Genomic DNA, 19,964 nt, shown 5'->3' with positions numbered 1-19,964 from the left:
GAAAAGAGAGAGAGGGGAGAGAGGAAAAGAGAGGGGGGAGAGGAAAAGAGAGAGAGGGGAGAGAGGAAAAGAGAGGAGAGAGAATCTCTCTCTAAGGCAATGCAAATCCCAACATAGCAGGCTTCCATTCCTCAGCTCAGGACATACAACATGAAGAGGAGGATGTCCACCACTGGGGCCACTACAGCCTGTCCCCATATCCTCACTCCCTGCCACACACCACCAGTACCACGCTCTTCCCCACTCCACACTGTCCCACACCCCCCTCTTCCTAAGTTCCAGCTCTGTCTGTCTCCTCTCAGCTGCTGCTCCAGGAGCTTCCTCCAACCACCTCTTCTGATTGGGCAGCCTCCACCCCTTCCATCCCTCCTCCGGTCATATGTCCTTCAGGCTTTAGCACCGTCTGTCCATCTCTGCCCGGCTCCCTCACTCACAGCCTGACAGCAACAGGTCCCTACTGCAAACTCTGGTTCCGTCTTCTTACTCCTCTGACTCTGGGGCGGAGCAAGTATGTGGTTGGTTGCTAAGGTCGCTGGGCAACCAACCACTAGAACTGTCAGTGGCAGGAAGCAATAATAACAAAAAATCCACCCAGCCATCTCCAGGCAGCACAAACAATGGTGGCAAAGGACATTTATTGCCCGGGTCGCATACTGAATTCTTCCGGGCCACAGGCTGGACACACCTGTACAAAAGCAGGAGGGTCACCAAGCAATTTTAAAGGAGTCAGCAATAGCAGCCTAAGAGGGCTAAAAGAAACTTAAACAAAAATACTAGTTTTGGGTGGAGCAGAACATTAAGCAAATAATGCAGTATGATTTTAAGAAATCACTGGTATACAATGTTTGAAAAATGTTTAGCTGCTACATATGTGCAGATTAGAAATAATTCTGAACAGTGCTCACTGTCCTCTATAGAGAATTTCCCATAAGGTATTATTGGTACCTGTGAGTAACCACACTGTGCATTCTGCTGTGCATAAAAGCTTCAACTCCCTTTTTAATGAAAATCATTGTATTTGCACAACAGACCCCAGAGATCTCTTTTCTACAAACATTTTTATCTTTCTTCCCTCTTATATGAATGCCCTAGATAGCTCACATTAATTAATACTTCTGTATTGCTGTGTACAAATCAAATTTCCTGCTGAGCAGCATGAACGGAGCAGCAATAGAACGTGATGAGTCTTTCTCTATTGTGAGTCTGTGACAAAAGGGTTTTTACAAGTTGTAGAAAGAGAAAGTGTCAACCAGTTAGAACATTACCTAACAGCCAAAGAAATGACATTTAACTATAAGGAGGATAACCAAAGGAGGTGGGCATGTAACATTACAACTATTTTATTTCCTACAGAGGTATTCTGGTTTTGTACTGATTGCATACCTGCATGCCATAGCAGATTCCAAGCACTGGCTTTCCAATTGTGAATATGGCAGAATCAAACCAAGGTGCATCCTCAGCATATACAGAATTTGGCCCTCCAGATATTATTATAGCACTGCAAAATAGCAAGTAAAATGACAGGTTTAACATTTTCAACACTGAATATAGTCTTCTACTCAAAAACCATTTAAAACAGAACTCCAGCCTTACCTTCATTCTTGCACACTTGTACAGGCTCCTCTACTATGCTGAAAATTCTTACTCCGATTAGAATCTGCAGCAAGTCAGAACCTGCTTCATTTCTTGGCTGGAGAACATTCAGCTTTATCCAGCCGAATTTCAATCCACTCATGGCCATCCCTGTTCAACAGAAGTCAATAGCTAGATCCAACTACTGTCAAACGGGTATAGAGGAAACGGTTTGTCGACTAGCGGCTTGCAGCCAATTTGTGTAGCCACTAATCGGTGTATTCTGACAGAGAAGGGCCCTGCTATCAGAATACAATGACCTTTCAGGGGGATTTTTCCATCCACAGCCTTGTGTGGATGGAGCAATGTGTTTGTTTTTTTTCGTTCAGCCCACTGTGCCTGTCCCACCCCTTTCATTTACTGGGATGCCATTTTTTCAATCATAGAAGCTCAGCATCACACTTGAGTGTTACCCAGGGCAATTTGAATGCATATACAGGCTGCCTAGATATGCCCAATTGTCCAGGCTGACATCCATCCATGTATTTGGATATTTGCGTAACTCCTTCCAAAAGCCATCCCATTGCTTGCATCGTTGTTGAGGGCAATGATGAGTAGTACTGAGACAGGGAACTGTGATGTTTTCAGGAAGCTACGCATGACACCCAGCCAGGCCCTTCCTCCAGCCATCATCTGCCTGCACCATAGAGAAGCACAGAGACCCAGTGCTGTCATCACTAGGTTTCAAATAAGGAATGTAATGAAAATAATGTATTTAAAAATGTAATTATGAGGGGGAAAAGGAGCAAGCAGGGAAGCTTTAAGGAGAGAATAAAAACAATTATTCACCATCCACTATAAACACAGCCTCTCAAAAATGGTTGGTCAGATTTACTTTGAAATGGATACAAAAAGTGTTCAGTGACTAGAAATTATAAAGAAAACTACTGACATTCCATGTTAGTAGCGTTGACAGCAGTATACTGAACAACACACCTACTGGTTTATGTTCAAGACTAAAATAATCACCTAGAATAAAAACTATCCATAGGAAAAAAACAAACAAAACAAAACACTTCCCACCAGAAATATTAATACAAACACTCATTCAAGGACATGGGAACAGATCCAATTTAATAGGAAGAATCCAAAACATCAGTACAAGGCAAAGAGGCAGAGAAAAAGGTGAACTCTTACCGGAACCCTTGTTCCCTTATTGCAAATGCTGGTGTTTCCAATGGATAGATTTCAGATTGCACAAAGAATTCTCGAATGCGCCGGTCGATAACTTTTCCATACTGAGCGCCTGCATCTAGAATGACCACAGATCCCTCGTAGTGATGCTGCCCATCTTTAACGTCTGTTCCAGTTTTGCCCAGCTAAAAATAAAATGTATAGACATATAGAAATTGTGCACACAGTAGGGATAAGTGTATTATTTATATTATATATGAAAATCCAAAGACCGGCAGTGGAAAGTAGTTTCGAGAATATCACAAACTTTGTTAAGCTTGCTAAACAGTACAGTAAGATTGAAACCGTTTCTGTTACTTTATATCGCTAATGAAAAGGAAAAAAAAAAAAAAAAACTAAAACAAAAAAACAAGTGTTCTGCAACTGGACGGACACACACGTTACAGGCAGCATAACATTCTCTACGGCTTCTCCAGACCCATTCACATCTGTCACATGTGCTCAGGGTGAACCTGCTCTCATCTGTGGAAAGCACAGGGCGCCTGTGACGGACCTGTCAATTCTGGTGTTCAATGGCAAATGCCAATCGAGCGCTATGGTGCCGGGCAGTGAGCACAGGGCCCACTAGAGGACATCGGGCCCTCAGGCCACCCTCATGAAATCGGTTTCTAATTGTTTGGTCAGACATTCACACTAGTGGCCTGCTGGAGGTCATTTTGGAGGGCTCTGGCAGTTCTCATCCTGTTGCTCCTTGCACAAAGGAGAAGATATCGGTCCTGCTGATGGGTTATGGACCTTCTACGGCCCTGTCCAGCTCTCCTAGAGTAACTGCCTGTCTTCTGGAATCTCCTCCATGCTCTTGAGACTGTGCTGGGAGACACAGTAAACTTTCTGGCAATGGCACATATTGATGTGCCATCCTGGAGGAGTTGGACTGCCTGTGCAACCTCTGTAGGGTCCAGGTATCGCCTCATGCTACCAGTAGTGACAATGACCCTAGTCAAATGCAAAACTAGTGAAAAACAGTCAGAAAAGATGAGGGAAAAAAATGTCAGTGGCCTTCACCTGTAAAACCATTCCTGTTTTGGGGGTCATCTCATTGTTGCCCATCTAGTGTACCTATTGTTAATTTCATTAACACCAAAAGCAGCTAAAACTGATTAACAACCCCCTCTGCTACGTAACTGACCAATATCCAGGAGTTACACTTTTAGACTGCCGAACATGCATTTATATTTAGAACAAAAAGCATAGTTTGAACTAGCCCAAGTTTAAAAATAATAATGATAAAAAAAAAAAAAAAAAAAATCTTCCTATATCATTTTTTTTGCGGTTTCTAGCTAACTCCCCTTTGAAGTATACAGTCAAATTTACTATCTATGGCATTCATATTGACAACCAAAGCAGACTAACAGTTACCTTGTCCATAGTTGATCAAAAGAAGTTACATTGGCTGTAAGACTGGTAGTGCGGTCAGCTGTAGTGTATAGTGTGGAAAAGATTCCCCAAAGAAATGAAAGCCTATTATTCACATTTCGGCAGCCAATGAGGTGAATGGGTGTAGATGATTTTGTTTCTACACTCATTGGGAGGGATGAGCAAGGAAAGAATAAAGGCACTTATAAATGGAGACATGTGAACACAAGACACATGAGGTCACCAATAAGGCCAAAAACCAGAGATAAATGAGGACTTGTCATCTGCAACTGAAAGAGTGCTGACATTCAATCAAATGAAGGTAGAAAGAACCATGTGAAAGCATGAAAACTAGCATACATCTCCTAATGTCATTATCTCCACACATCCTCTAACAGATGAAAATCACAAGACTTTCATATTCACAAATGTGACTCTCAGACAAGGCAAAAATGAGTGCAGATCACTTGGATCAATTATTTGTATAAAATAACACGTCATTTACTTAACAGAAAAAAACCTAATTACCCTTTTATTTGAATACAAGTCCAGCCAGCACCGGCAAAAATGTATATTTTTGGGGTTCTGGTAACAGTGGGTAAGGGGTAGAACATTTATCAACCTATCATGTCTTTGTTGGGGGATTCCATCTCACTTCATGTCCTGGTAACCACAAACGAAGTAAAGAGATCTCCCCAACAGGGGCAGAGCAATAAAATCTTTCAGAATTTCTAACCGCTCCCTAGTTCTTATATTTTATTACTGCCTGTAACCTCTCTGGAGATTTTGTTCATTTTTGTCTCTGTGACCTAACAAGAAGGGAGAAAAATTCCCCTATGGCCACAATGGCAGAACTGGACAGGAGTTCTAACCCTTCCCTACACAACTACATACAGTATATTATTATTATTATTATACAGGATTTATATAGTGCCAACAGTTTGCTCAGAGCTTTACAATATAACAGGAGACAATACAGCAACTGTGACATCTACAGCACTGTGTTCCAGACGTGGGATAGGAGCTTCCCTTCATTAAATTAAAAAAAAGGCTGAGTGCTGCTTAGCCATTCATAGGCAGCTTTGTATTTTCTGAATGAGATCAGAGAGTCAGAGATCATGACATCATCCATCTAAACCAAACAGAAAGCTTTGCAGTCATAAAATGCAAACCTGTCCATGAACGGCTGAGCAGCACTCAGGACAACTTATTTTGTTTTGTGGGACAGAAGATCCCATCCTGCAACTGAAAACAGTGCTGTATACTGTTTGTAGCTGAGGCCACAACGTTTATGTAGCATACCCAATGGGCACACCTGTTAGCATAGAAAGCAGTTAGTTTGGGCCATCTTGAATCAAGCAAACTAGTTAACCACTTGCCCTCCAGAGGATTTACCCCCCTTCCTCTCCAGGCCATTTTTTGTGATACGGCACTGCGTTACTCTTTATGTCCTTTTTATCCCACCAATTGAGCTTTCTTTCAGTGGTATTTGATCACCTCAGCGGTTTTTATTTTTTGCACTATAAACAAAAAAAGACCAACAATTTTGAAAAAACAAACCAAAAAAGCATATTTGACTTTTTGCTATAAAGCATATCCAAAAAAAAAAAAAAAAAAAAAAAAAATCAAATTTCATCATAAATGTAGGCCAAAATGTATTCTGCTACATGTCTTTGCTAATAAAAAAATCCCAATACGTGTAAATTAATTGGTTTACATTTTTATGTTAGTAATGGCAGCAATCAGCGACTTAGAGCAGGACTGTGGCAGGCACTGACACTGGGTATGAACTGAATAACTGCCACTGACATCACCAGTGACACTAATACAGTGATCAGTGCTAATAAAATGCACTGACACTGTACTGATGACACTGGGCAGAAAGGGGTTATTGGGCTGTGTGCTGTTTTACTAGGAGAGACTTGTGTTCACAGCTCTACACTGAGTGACGGCCAGGACCTGGTGATTGACATTCCTAACCACCAATAGCGGGCAATAGCCACCAAGGGCAGCCCGTGAATGCCCCCCAACTGGAAATGCAAATCACGTATATATACGCGATTTTGCGCAGCCCTGCCGCCCTGTAGTAGTACTACTATAGGGCGGTGGGCAAGCAGTTAAAATGACAGTTAAGGTGCAGGTCATCTTTAAAGTATAACTAAAAAGGCAAAACTTTTATTTTTTTAGTTTTGGACAGAGTGGAGATGTATTACACCAATTAGGTTTTTATTGCGGTGTGTCCCAGTCAGAAGAAAATTCGCCCTCCCTACTTGCCCTGTTTACCATTATCATTGAAAGTAACAAAAAAAAAAGACCAAATACCAAATTTTGGGTTGTCCCAAGAAAAGTAATAGCGGGGAAATCTTCCATTGGAAACACCAATTCTGATGACCTGGGGAGACCAGAGGGATTTTCTCCCACTACCTGTTTTGCTATAGGACAGGACGTGAAGGTAAATCTCCCCAATAGGACACAGAAGGCAAAAAAAAAAAAACATAAAAAAAAACAAACTGACAGGATTTATAACCCTCCCTTAATTTATCCAAAATGAAAGAAGAAAAAAAAAAAAAAAAAAAAAAAAAAAAAAAGTTTGCCTCTACAGCAGTTTCATAAAATAAACACATTTTGGCAAGGAAAAACTGGATTTTTCGTTACTCACCATAAAATCCCTTTCTCTGAGTTTACTGATGGACACAGCCTTCTCTTCTTTATTCATGACCAAACAGGGTTTTATAGCCCCACCTACAGGAGTAAGACAAGAGGCAGAAAAAAAAAAACTTGACACCTCCTATGAGCAGTCCTCTCTGGGATATAAATCCCCCTCTCTGTCATAAGACTACAGTCAGTGCAAGGAGAAACTCCATAGAGGGGTGAGTGCGGAGTCAGTCAATGAACTCAGAGAAAGGGATTTTAAGGTGAACAAAAAAAATCCCTTTTTCTCTTACATTCACTGATGGACAGCCTGCTCTTCTTTATTCATAACCAAACAGGGATGTCCCCAAGCAATGCCAGACTGAGGGGGGTGGGTAAACCAAGTAATGGAGAATAAACCCAGGGTAACATGCCAACACTCCGAATCACCCCAAGGAGTGCCCGAATAACCTCTGCTTGCAAACCTTTACGGCCAAACTAGCATCAGAAGATGCCAACACATCAACCTATAGTACTTAGCAAATGTGTGTACAGCAAACCCGTCGCCACCTTGCAACTAGGGAAACAGATGCTCAATGTTGGAACGCCCAGGTGGTGCTAACCACCCAGGAGGAAAGCGCTGGACAGGGAAGGGAGGTTCCCGCTCTTTAATGGCACACTCCTGCACAATCACCTGTCAAAATCAATGGGAAATAGTGGCAGAAGAGGCTGCCAAGCCCATCTTCGCCCAGACAATGCCCTCAAGTAAGTGAAAAACCGGCACCGCCTTTCGAGAAAAAAAAAGGGGGGAGATCAAAGCACCACCTTGTCCTTGCGTAAAACCAGGTAAGGCAGCTTATAGGACAAAGCCGCCAACCGACACCTTCCAAGCTGAAGCATTAGCGACAAGGAAGACAACTTTTTGCAAAAGTGTAAGTAAAGGAATATCCCATTTGCTCTTAAAGAGAGGCTTTGGAAGAGCTGACAGCACAAACTTAAAGTAATATAATGGCAACGGAGAGAGCACCGAGGGAACCACATGACTAACCCCCTGAATGTTGGTGCGAACCTGGGAATGTGTGGCCAAGGGACGCCGAAAGAAAGCAGCCAGCGCAGAGACTTTATTCTTGATCATGCTCAAAGCAAGCTTTGGATCAACGTCATGTTGAAGGAAGGCCAAAAACACTTGAGCCACTGAGAATGAGCGAGAATGGAACCCCAGAGCTTCGCACCAAATGATACAAGCTCTCCAAGTCAGATGATAAATCTTCCAGGATGTAGACATACTAGTCTACAACATAGTTGGAAACAACAGAGCCAAACAAACCCGTCTTTAAGAACCTGGCTCTCAAGAGCAACATTGTCTAGACCACGACAGTAAAAACAGGGTGGAAGACTGGCACCTGAGATAGAAGATCTTCCTGAAGAATCACACACCAAGGAGCGTCTGCCACCAACCACACCACAGCAGCGCACCATGGACGGCAAGGCCAGTCCAGAGTCAGCAAAATGACCGAGATCCTTTTGTCCTCTATCCTGTGTAGCAGACGAGAAATCAGTCAGAAGGGTGGAAATGCATACATGAAATTATACGGCTTACACGGAGCCACCAACGTATCAGTGGCACCTACCAGAGAATCAAAATGATCTTGTCACAAACCAGGGCACCTTCCTGTTGAGGTGGCACGCCAGAAGATCCATGTACGGCATCCCTCAGTAAAATCAGAGGTAATGGAACACCTCCGGGGACAGGGACTACTCACCCTGATCCAGCATCCGACAGCTGAGAATCTGCTTTCCAGTTTTTAACCTCCAGAATATGTATGGCGGACAGAGCCAGAACGAAGCTCTCTGTCCAGCTCAAGATGTAAGAAGCCTCCATCGGCGCTGTTGAACCTCTTGTGCCCCCCCTAATTGATATACACCTCCTCGGAGGCGTAGTCTAACTGGATCTGCAGACCCCGAAGGCGATATGACCAACGTATCAGCGACAACCTGATCGCCCGAAGCACCAGGACGTTGATGGGCAGTTGAGTTTCCTCCGGAGACTAGTTAGCCAGTGTCCAGACCAGTCCCCAGACTCCTCCCAAGCCCAACAGGCAGGCATCTGTCATTACCATTGTCCATCGAAGAGTAAAGAAGGACTTGCTGTTCCATAAAGCTGAGGACCGCAGCTACCCGTAGCCTTTGTTGACTGCTCCAGATGAATTTGACTGTCCAATGCAGCGGAAGACAGGTCCCATTTTGATAGGATTACCATTCGCAGTGTTCTCACATGAACCGGGCACACTGAACCTCCTCGATGGTAGCCACCATCAGGCCCAAAACATACATGAAAAAAATGCAGGGAGGGTCGCTAGCAAGCCAAGAGCTGCTTGACTGCTGACTAGAGCTTCTGCAGTTCGTCCGGCAGAAGTAACACCTTGTCCTGCTCTAAATCAAGCATCAGCCCCAGAAACTCCAAGCACTTGGATGGGGTCAACACAAACTTCCTGAGGTTCAGGATCCACCCGAAATACTGTTGGAAACACAGGGTGATCTCCATGTTGTCCCATCAACGAGACCAGGCAGGCTACGTAAAAAGCAAACAAACAATCAGGGCAATCCCCATAGGCTCAACAATGCTAGAACTGGAGCTGGCACCTTGAAGAAACCCCCAGGGTTAGAAAAATCCGCAGCTAAAGAGAAGCCATCACCAAACGAATGGATTCCAGCTTGAAGCTTTGAACAGTCATGAGCAACTCAGGGCCTTCAGATCTATGATCAGGCAATCCCTGTCCGATTTTGGATCCAGAACAAACACTCCAAACCAGTCTGGCCCAGGTACAGGAACAAATATTCCCTGGCGATCCAGAAAAAAAGCATTTTCCGGACTGACTCATCGGGAATAAGGGAGGTCCATGGCCCGAGAAAAAGCAAGGACAACCTCCTATGCATGAAACGGGTGGAGTGGGGAAAACCCTAATGCGTAGGACGACTCATATGCAGGAAAGTCAGATATATGGATCTAGGAGCACCTGGCCCCCCGCAACCACAGGGGCCTTGAAAGTTGGAACTAGGCTAACTGGAAGGAAAAGCATCAGTGCATGGCCTGATAACACAATACAGGGCTCATACTATGGAAAGCCGCAACGTCCTAGGGTCCACAAATCCACACAGACAACATCCCCTTGGCAAACAAGGGTGGACAAGCCTGCACGCCAAGGAGTGTCTGTCTGTGGGCTCAGAGGGAGACCCACTGGCCACGGTCATTGCCAAGGAGGTCATTGGTTGAGGCCACCCAGAGGAGGCCACCAAATGATGACCCCAAAAGGAGGCTGCAGACTAAGGTCCCACAAAAGGAAGCCACCTGCTGAAGCCCTGCAAGGGAAGCTGCCAGCTGAGGCCCCTCTAAGGAAGCCATTGACAGAGAACACTCAAAGAGGGCCACAGGCTCAGGCGTTGCAAGGAAGGCCTCATACATGGAATGTAGCAGCTTCCCCTTTAGCAGGAGCCCATGAAACAGCACCTGGATAGAATACAGTTGGTACCACAAACCCAAGCCATGTGTGGCTACAAAGGCCAGACCCAAGTGCCACTGAGAGGGTGTCAGCCCACTGCCACGAAGAAGGGTCACCACCCTGTTCATCATCAGCACGGCGCAGCCCACAGGAATGGGGGCACCAGAGAAAAGAACTCCAAGCACCTAAAGCTAAAATAATAGTGCATTTTGCACGTAGAGTGAGCAGAGCCATCTGAGATTAGATCTGCGCTCTGAAGGTCATAATGATGCTTCTAGGCAGTAGTCGCAGCTGACAACCGCCTGTTCAGTCCCTGGGAAGGGAAAGCATTCTACTGTTAAAAATGGCGGCGCCAAGCTACTGGAGCAACAGCAGTTGCGCACCACCCCCCAGCGCCGACAAAGGCGCTGAAACACAAGGTGCGCAGGAGGATCCAGAACCCTCCTTCTCCCACCACAGCAAGCGGCAGCTGAAACACAGCCCCAGGTGCTCTTCAGGTCACCATAATCTCTAGTCCACCTGACCCAGGGAGTTGAAAGGAACCACACACACACTTCAAGGCCCCTAATGGATCTCCTCTGGCAGAGACCACGGGGCCACTCGCTTCCAAAGGGAGCCCAGGGAGGATTACCCAACCCCTGCAACACTATTCATGGCCTCAGAGAAATGCCCCAGCATACTGCACCCAATGCCCCATGTCTGTGTGTGTGGGGGGGAGCAAGTATAGGAAAGGGGCACAGGAGCCCTTGCAAGAACCCGCAGGCCCGTTCACTCCAGGGAGTACCCATGTACCACACCACATCCAGAGTTGGAGGTGGAGAGGCAGTTCTACTTCCCAATCCAGCTGGAACGTGCAGGTAATGCTCCCATGACAGATCATCCTCTCCACCGAAGTGGGGGGCTGTTGGCCTAAATTAACCCCGCCCAGCCCGACTGTTGATGGAGGATCTCTGCTGGAAAAAGATTCCCAGAAAAAAAAAACATTTTAAAAAAAGCTATACGACCACAAGTCCCAGCATAGAAAAAAAAACACGTCCATACTCTTGAGACACTAGGCAGCATGACTGGAGTCTTACAGCAGAGAGGGGGTTTTTATATCCCAGAGAGGATTGACCATAGGAGGTGCAAAGCTTTTTTTTTTTTCTGCCTAGTATTCTACTCCTGTAGGTGGGGCTATAAAACCGTTTGGTCATGACTAAAGAAAAGAAGGCTGTGTCAGTCAATGAATGTAAGAGAAACTATTTTTTTCCCACAGGAGTCCTGTGACTGGATTGCAGGTACAAGGCCAAGCTCCTGCTGACTCATTCTCCAGCCTACCACCTGTAACAAAGTAAAACTTTTGGTTGAAGAGCTGGAGGAAGTATCAATGTACTACAAGTGAGCTTTATTCATTCACAAGTGAGAGGAACCCCCACAAACTTGGGGGTTTATGACCCTGAAGGTGGAGTTAGTCTTTAAAAAGGATCTTGCAGTAGTAGTGCAAGTTTTAGATTTTTTACACACAGACTGAAGTAGTAGTAATGAGCAGTTTTAAAAAATGAAAAATGAAAACCTTGAATATACACACACACACAAACACAGTATCTCACAGAAGTGAGTACACTCCTCACATTTTCGTAAATATTTTATATGTCTTTTAATGTGACAACACTGAGGAAAAGCCTGCAGTTTGCTGAAGACAAGCAGACTAAGGACATGGATTACTGAAACCATGTCCTGTGGTCTGATGAGACCACAATAAACTTATTTGGTTTAGATGATGTCAAGCGTGTGTGGCGGCAACCAGGTGAGGCATACAAAGACAAGTGTGTCTTGCCTACAGTCAAGCATTGTGGTGGGAGTGTCATGGTCTGGGGCTGCATGAGTGCTGCTGGCACTGGGGAGCTACAGTTCATTGAGAGAACCATGAATGCGTCGCAGAGCAGTATTCCAACATAACGACCCCAAACACACCTCCAAAATGACCATTGTCTTGCTAAAGAAGCTGAGGGTAAAGGTGATGGACTGGCCAAGCATTTCTCCAGACCTAAACCTTATTGAGCATCTGTGGGGCATCCTCAAACGGAAGGTGGAGGAATGCAAAGTCTCTAAGATCCACCAGCTCCGTGATGTCGTCATGGAGGAGGACTCCAGTGGCAACCTGTGAAGCTCTGGTGTACTCCATGCCCAAGAGGGTTAGGCAGTGCTGAAAAATAATGGTGGCCACACAAAATATTTATACTTTGGGCCCAATTTGGACATTTTCACTTAGGGGTGTACTCATTTTTGTTGCCAGTGGTTTAGACATTAATAGCTGTGTGTTGAGTTATTTTGAGGGAACAGCAAATTTACCCTGTTATACAAGCTGTACACTCACTACTTTACATTGTAGCAAAGTGTCATTTCTTCAATGTTGTTACATGAAAAGATAATAAAATTTACAAATACAGTCATGGCCGAAATTGTTGGCACCCTTGATATTTTTCCTGAAAATCATGTATTTCTCACGAAACGTATTGCATTAACACATGTTTTGCTATACACATGTTTATTCCCTTTGTGTGTATTGGGACAAAACAAAAAAAGGGAGGAAAGAAAGCAAATTCGACATAATGTCACACAAACCTCCAAAAATGGGCTGGACAAAAGTATTGGCACCCTTTCACAACTGCGGATAAATAAGAATGTTACAAGCATGTGATGCTCCTGTAAACTCACCTGGGGCAAGTAACAGGTGTGGGCAATATAGAAATCACACCTGAAAGCAGATAAAAAGGAGAGACGTTCACTTAACCTTTGCATTGTGTGTCTGTCTGTGCCACACTAAGCATGGACAACAGAAAGAGGAGACGAGAACTGTCTGAGGACCTGAGAACCAAAATTGTGGCAAAATATCAACAATCTCAAGGTTACAAGTCCATCTCCAGAGAACTAGATTTGCCTTTGTCCACAGTGCGCAACATTATCAAGAAGTTTGCAACCCATGGCACTGTAGCTAATCTCCCTGGTCGTGGACGGATGAGGAAAATTGATGAAAGATTGCAACGCAGAATAGTCCGGATGGTGGATAAGCAGCCCCAAACATGTTCCAAAGACATTCAAGCTGTCCTGCAGGCTCAGGGAGCATCAGTGTCAGCGCGAACTATCCGTCGACATTTAAATGAAATGAAACGCTATGGCAGGAGACCCAGGAGGACCCCACTGCTGACACAGAGACATAAAAAAGCAAGACTACAGTTTGCCAAAATGTACTTGAGTAAGCCAAAAGCCTTCTGGGAAAACGTCTTGTGGACAGATGAGACCAAGATAGAGCTTTTCGGTAAAGCACATCATTCTACTGTTTACCGAAAACGGAATGAGGCCTACAAAGAACAAAACACAGTACCTACGGTAAAATATGGTGGAGGTTCAATGATGTTTTGGGGTTGTTTTGCTGCCTCTGGCACTGGGTGCCTTGACTGTGTGCAAGGCATCATGAAATCTGAGGATTACCAAAGGATTTTGGGTCGCACTGTAGGGCCCAGTGTCAGAAAGCTGGGTTTGCGTCCAAGATCCTGGGTCTTCCAGCAGGACAATGACCCCAAACATACGTCAAAAAGCACTCAGAAATGGATGGCAAAGAAGCGCTGGAGAGTTCTGAAGTGGCCAGCAATGAGCCCAGATCTAAATCCCATTGAACACCTGTGGAGAGATCTTAAAATTGCTGTTGGGAAAAGGTGTCCTTCCAATAAGAGAGACCTGGAGCTGTTTGCAAAGGAAGAGTGGTCCAAAATTCCGGGTGAGAGGTGTCAGAAGCTTATTGATGGTTATAGGAAGCGACTGATTTCAGTTATGTTTTCCAAAGGGTGTGCAACCAAATATTAAGTTAAGGGTGCCAATACTTTTGTCCAGCCCATTTTTGGGGTTTTGTGTGACATTATGTCATATTTGCTTTTCTGCCTCTGTTTTATATTTGTTCCAATACATACAAAGGGAATAAACATGTGTATAGCAAAACATGTGTTAATGCAATACCTTTTTTGTGTGAAATACTTGATTTTCAGGAAAAATATCAAGGGTGCCAACAATTTCGGCCATGACTGTATATATATTTTTTTTAACATAACACAGAGTATTATGTTTTTATTCTTAGGTCAGTGATTGATTTGGGTTTTATTTTCACACATATTATTCAATGTCCTCAAATGTCAATTACATACAAGATGTTTATGACATGGTCTGAATCTTGCCCTCTCTGATGATCACATCTGTTCAGAGCTGTCTGCCTTGGTGTGGTCCTGTGTTGTGTTTCAAAGATAAGGACCTGGAGTCCCCATTTAACCTTTGCTCTGTTTATCAGATGTGCTCAAACTGCAGAAAGAGCACAGTGACCCAGCAATCAATATAACCCCTTCTCAAGGGAAAAAAAAGTATTGTCTTCTAAAGGTTATTCAAATAGTGTAAAAGATCAGCTGGATGTAAATATGTATGTGTTCATGTTTTTAAATCGGAATTCCAGACAAAAGTAGCAAAATAAAAATGAATGGCCCATTAAAAAATAAAATAAAACCAGCTTCAGCTGCAATATTCCGCTTCAAGGTAAAGCCTTCCTCCACTGTTCCTTTTCCTGCTGCTGGATGCCCCCCTCTGATGGCAAGCATCATTCAACCACTTCCTTTGAGCCCAGGTTGTTCTGGACAACCCCCCCCAAAGCCTGTGAATGAACAGTGAAAAGAGAATCAATCACAGATCTCTCTGTCATTCGCTTTTCTCCTTCTGTTAGCATAGTTATTGCAAGCACATGATCTGATTGGCTCCTTGTACGGCGTTTTCCTCTCACACTATGATACCAGGTTAAATTCAGGTTACTTACACTTAACATACACAATTTAAGGATGTATTGATAACAGTGCTGCATGTGTGTCTTATGTCAGCCAAAAAGTTGAGAGTCTGGATCTTTCCCCAGTCTGGCCCTGCTGAGTCAGCCGCTGTCAGCTGAAAAAGGGTGCAGAACGAACTGCACTCCTGTGATCCAAAGTACAGCCAAAAGAGCTTTTGCTGTACTTCTCCTTTAAGTTTTTTAATTTTATATACATTCCATTTTATTTTCTGTCCAATTTTTTGTGTGTTACTTTCAATAAAAGTTATTTTACATTACTTGGTTGTACTTTTTAAATTCATATTCATTTAATTTCAGGATATTAAAAAGTCAAACATAAAACAAATATATAAAATATATTTTTTTAAAAACTGTCTGTTTCAGTTTGCGGCCAAATGCATCCTGAATTTTCAGCTTGGGTTTCAGTCCAGAATTTGCATTTCAGTGCACCGCTAGTAATTATAGATGTCCCATGTACAGTATATATTTGCTAATTAATAACAAAGGTTAGTAATGCAAGTCTAAAGCTGGCCAAACACTGGATTTTAGTTGAACTAAATTCATTCTGTAGGTGGCCCAGTCCGCACCACCTGACTCAACAAAGGAGCCTGGAATTTTTTTTTTTTTTTTTTTTTACAATGACTACATCCAATCAGATTCAGCCATTGTTAAGGTATACTTATAATTAGCAATAAAGGTGTGCACACCACGATTAATTACACCATAATGCAACCTAGGTGGTAGGAGGGTCTTGAGAAAGGGGGTTTTTACATCCCCAGAATGTTGTTTATTTTTCCTCCTCTCTTTTCACCAGGACCTGGCTCAGCTTTTCTTTTCATTACTCTATTCTGGGTACTGTATTTCTGAACATCAGCTCCTATACAAGTGTAGCTTATTGTACCTGTATGCATGCATGTTCTCTGTTGTGATTCAGCCGTGGAGTGTACATCTTTGTTCTATTATCTTTGATATTAGATGACATACTTGGTTGTCTGTACCTGCTGTGTGATTGTATGTACTGTTTATGTCTAATACAAGCTTATTGCTAAAGAAGTTTAGCTACGTGGTGTGCTTACTCTATACATTAAAAACTACTGTTTGGGTATACTGGCAGCAGTGAGTGGTGTCAGCAGTCAGACTACAAAAGCTCCAGCAGAGGAGATTTCTCTATCCATGCTGCTCAGTGAGGATGAGGGTTCAAACGATTTCTCTTGTTTCTGCCTGGAAGGCCCACGCCAACTAGTATGACTACCTGGTAGAAAAACAATACAAGGTTGTGTTCCTGTATGACAAGTAGAAACACAAACTGAAGGACTGATGGGGGTAAGGTCTTTTCATAAAATGTGGATCATGTGTTTCCTGTCTAGGTGGGAGGGGCCTCTCTCTCTCCTGGAAGATGACTGGGGGGGGGGAAAGAGTATAGGAAGACAAAATAATTAATGCTGGCCATACATGGCTTGGATTTTGGCTTACTCTCGGCCCCACCAGGATCAACAAAATTTGATCTGAAAAACTGAAAAGTTGAAAATTCTTGGCCAAACAGAGACTGTATCCTACGAGATGCAATCACCATTCAGGTATTCTAACAGTAGTGGCTGCTGCAGCTGCCTGGACACAATGCCAGCAGAGGAGAGTCCACCATCCATGCTGTTTGGTCCCAGGGCCGAATGAGAAAAGACTAGGGGAGGAATTTAAAAAAACAAACATAATAACCAATCAGCTTTCTATCTTCAGTTAAAGTGCAACTAAAGCTGGCCATACATGGCTTCCTTTTTTTTGTGCTCAACCAGTGGGTTGAATTAAAAAAAACTGAACCAATTCCCTGATCCACACATTTAAGGTGGATACAAGAATCCTCCCGCTGTGTCGTTGCATTCTAACAGATGGATTCCTCCATCAGAATAAGCACTTCAGTGCTGCAGCTGAGTGGCAGCCAGCACAGATCAAAGCAAAATTTCTCAACAAATCGGTTCATAAAAAGTCGATTGGTTCGGCAGGGACTTGCTGAATTTTGATCCATTTATAGCTGTTCCCGTCCATGAAAAGTCGATCATTAGATTGAAGTCTCACAAATGGGACCAGCTTTAGATGGGTTGAATTCATCTAGTCCCTGCTGTACCAGCTGAATTTCAATCCATTTATGATTGCCAGCTTTAACCTAAATTTTGTAAAACTGCAAACAGGCAGCTTTTTATTGAAGAGGCATGCTATGTCTCTTCGAATGTACACGGAGACGCATGCACAACTCAGCCAGCATATTTTGTCTTTGGTGGAATGACTAGTTCCTGTGCGCATGCATGGGATGACATCATTCCCCACCAGCCAAAAAAAAAACAGTCAGGAAAAGATGACAGCAGCTGGCGAGGGGGTGTAACTGCTACATAGCTGGAAGGTGGAGGTGAGTATAGTAGAAGGTTTAGGCCTGCTTTAAAGTGGCTCTAACCTCAAATTGTTTTTCAGCTTAATGCTTTTCCTGCATTAAAGGTAAAAAATGCCCCACTATCTAAGCCCCCCCCCCCCCCCCAATCCCCTGACCTCTCACTTCCTAGTCTCACGGGAGACAATGATAGCATTGAGAGCCATTGGATCCTGCTGCTGTCAGCCAAACTTTATGTAAGAAGAGAGCGTGGGCAGGCCAAAAGGTGTTGTGTGTAAAAATATTCATATATATTATTTATTTTTACTATTACTTAAAAACAAAAGTTGGCCTGACTGGCTGCCATGCAAAGCTGCTCCAGACTTAATGGATTCCTTTTTGGTTGTGTGTATGGAGGGTCTTAGGCTGGCCATACATTATACAATTTTCCTTTAGATTTACCAAAACCATATAAGAGGACAAACCTAAACACTATCAATTTGTATGTAGTCAGGCGGGCTCTTGCACTTCATAGTTGATGGTAAATTTAAATGAAATTGAATTAGAAAACTGTATAATGTATGGCCAGCCTTAGTGTGTGTGAGACAAATGCTGGCAGATCCTTGGACCCATGAGGCCAAAGATCAGACCATATCAGATCATATCCTCCCATTTCCCAAATGCAAACATAGTAACAATATATTTTGTTCGATTTGACTTTCATATGTCCCGGGAGGGAAGAAGATCCATACTGACTCATCAGCCTGTACATTTCCCCATTTTAGGAGATGAGAGGTGATGTGTACAGGGTCAGTGCTATGGGATATGGTATGGTCAGAGGTGATGTACACTGTATCCTGTGTTAGTGCTGCTCTCATGTGCTCCCTACATGTTTTACAAGGAGAGCTGCACACATGTGGATCTTATGTTTATAATCTGCCCCCTCCATGTCCTAGGAGGGAAGGAGATCTACACTGGATCATTACCCTGCATGTTTTCCTATTGTGTGTGATGTGATCTGATGTATACACTGTCAGTGCTGCGTGTTGTGATAGGTGTACAGTGTCAGTGCTGTGTGATGCACACAGTGGCCTATGTCAGTGCTGTGTGTTGTGATATGCGTCAGTGCTGTATGATGCACAGTGTCCCCTGTCAGTGGTGTGATGCACAGTGTCCTGTGTCAGTGCTGTATGATGCACAGTGTCCCGTCAGTGGTGTGATGCACAGTGTCCTGTGTCAGTGCTGTGTGTTGTGATATGCGTCAGTGCTGTATGATGCACAGTGTCCCCTGTCAGTGGTGTGATGCACAGTGTCCTGTGTCAGTGCTGTATGATGCACAGTGTCCCCTGTCAGTGGTGTGATGCACAGTGTCCTGTGTCAGTGCTGTGGTGTGATGCACAGTGTCCTGTGGTGTGATGCACAGTGTCCTGTGTCAGTGCTGTGGTGTGATGCACAGTGTCCTGTGGTGTGATGCACAGTGTCCTGTGGTGTGATGCACAGTGTCCTGTGGTGTGATGCACAGTGTCCTGTGGTGTGATGCAGTGTCCTGTGGTGTGATGCAGTGTCCTGTGTCAGTGCTGTGGTGTGATGCACAGTGTCCTGTGGTGTGATGCACAGTGTCCTGTGTAAGTGCTGTGATGTGCGTCAGTACTGTATGATGCACAGTGTTCTGTGTCAGTGCTGTGTGTTGCTCCCATGTGCTCCCCACGTGTGTCAATGAAGCCCGCACACTCAGAGAGAGGTGCAGTGTGCCCCCCAATCCACCAGGAGGAGCACCCCCATGACGTCACATGTAAACAGAGGGGAGCAGTGGGGTCCTGTGGGAAAAGGCTCTATGTTCGGTATAAGGATGGCTGTGAGGAGCCCTCTGTGTACAATGGAGGAAAAGAACATAAAGAGGGCGCTGTATCCCCCTGTGAGGGGCGTAGTCAGAACGAGGGGTCTCCGCGGTGTCCCCATCCCTCTCCCCCTGGATTGTCTCCATCATACAGGCCTCGCCTTGGGCTGCCCTGACCCTCCGCTCCGAGCCGGCCTTCCTCCCCAGTCCACGCACTGACCTTGGATTCTCCATTACACAGAGCCATGGGTGGCCGCGAACTGAGCGGCTGGTGGTGAGGATAGCAGTGTGAGAGCGCGGCTCCAGATAGAATGGTGGCAACGAGTGTGCGCTCCGCAGTCTCCCCGCCTACTCTCGCTTAGGCGCCGCCAGGTGGAGCCCTCAAGCGCCAGCCTGGGTTGTTGACGTTCAAGCCGCCATCTTACTTTTGGGAATGACTACACAGTCTCTTCTAATAAACCCTATGGTAGAGGTGGAATGGAAGAGTCTACTGACCCCAATAGCAAATTACACCCATACAACACTTTAGTCAGAGTAGCACTAATGACAAAAGCGAGCAACAATGCGTGAATGGGCATTTTGCCCATACTGGATGTGTCGTCAAGCGCGTTTAGTAGCGTA

General features: G+C 44.4%; 1 protein-coding gene across 2 annotated transcripts; it reads right to left on the bottom strand.

Annotated features, from left to right (window-relative positions):
• Positions 1-1,221: 1,221 nt before the first annotated feature.
• On the bottom strand, positions 1,222-19,722 carry LOC149434188 (GMP synthase [glutamine-hydrolyzing]-like). Of its 2 annotated transcripts, XM_089663988.1 has the most exons (4): positions 19,564-19,722; positions 6,842-6,924; positions 2,770-2,951; positions 1,222-1,498 (listed from the first exon to the last, which is right to left on the bottom strand). In XM_089663988.1, exons 2-4 carry the CDS (start codon positions 6,896-6,898, stop codon positions 1,348-1,350), a joined length of 390 nt encoding a protein of 129 aa, XP_089520114.1. In that variant the 5' UTR covers positions 6,899-6,924; positions 19,564-19,722; the 3' UTR covers positions 1,222-1,347. The 2 variants fall into 2 exon arrangements, with proteins under 2 accessions (XP_089520114.1, XP_089520115.1); XM_089663989.1 differs by lacking the exon at positions 6,842-6,924 and having other exon boundaries at positions 1,333-1,498; positions 19,564-19,720.
• Positions 19,723-19,964: the final 242 nt, after the last annotated feature.

The sequence above is a fragment of the Staurois parvus genome, unplaced genomic scaffold, assembly GCF_062004578.1.
Source record: "Staurois parvus isolate SC_StPar_1 unplaced genomic scaffold, SC_StPar_1.0 ptg001806l, whole genome shotgun sequence".
Classification (NCBI taxonomy): domain Eukaryota; kingdom Metazoa; phylum Chordata; class Amphibia; order Anura; family Ranidae; genus Staurois; species Staurois parvus.
The sequence above is the reverse complement of the archived record's forward strand: the minus strand, read 5'-3'. Positions and strand labels throughout refer to the sequence as shown.

Bases quoted from the DNA above. Each gene is read 5' to 3' on its own strand.
- LOC149434188 (XM_089663988.1), bottom strand. From the start codon at position 6,898: ATGAATAAAGAAGAGAAGGCTGTGTCCATCAGTAAACTCAGAGAAAGG. The intron at 2,952-6,841 runs GTGAGTAACGAA...TTTTATTTTTAG, and splicing joins TCAGAGAAAGGGATTTTATG to CTGGGCAAAACTGGAACAGA. The intron at 1,499-2,769 runs GTAAGAGTTCAC...GCTATTTTGCAG, and splicing joins ATAAGGGAACAAGGGTTCCG to TGCTATAATAATATCTGGAG.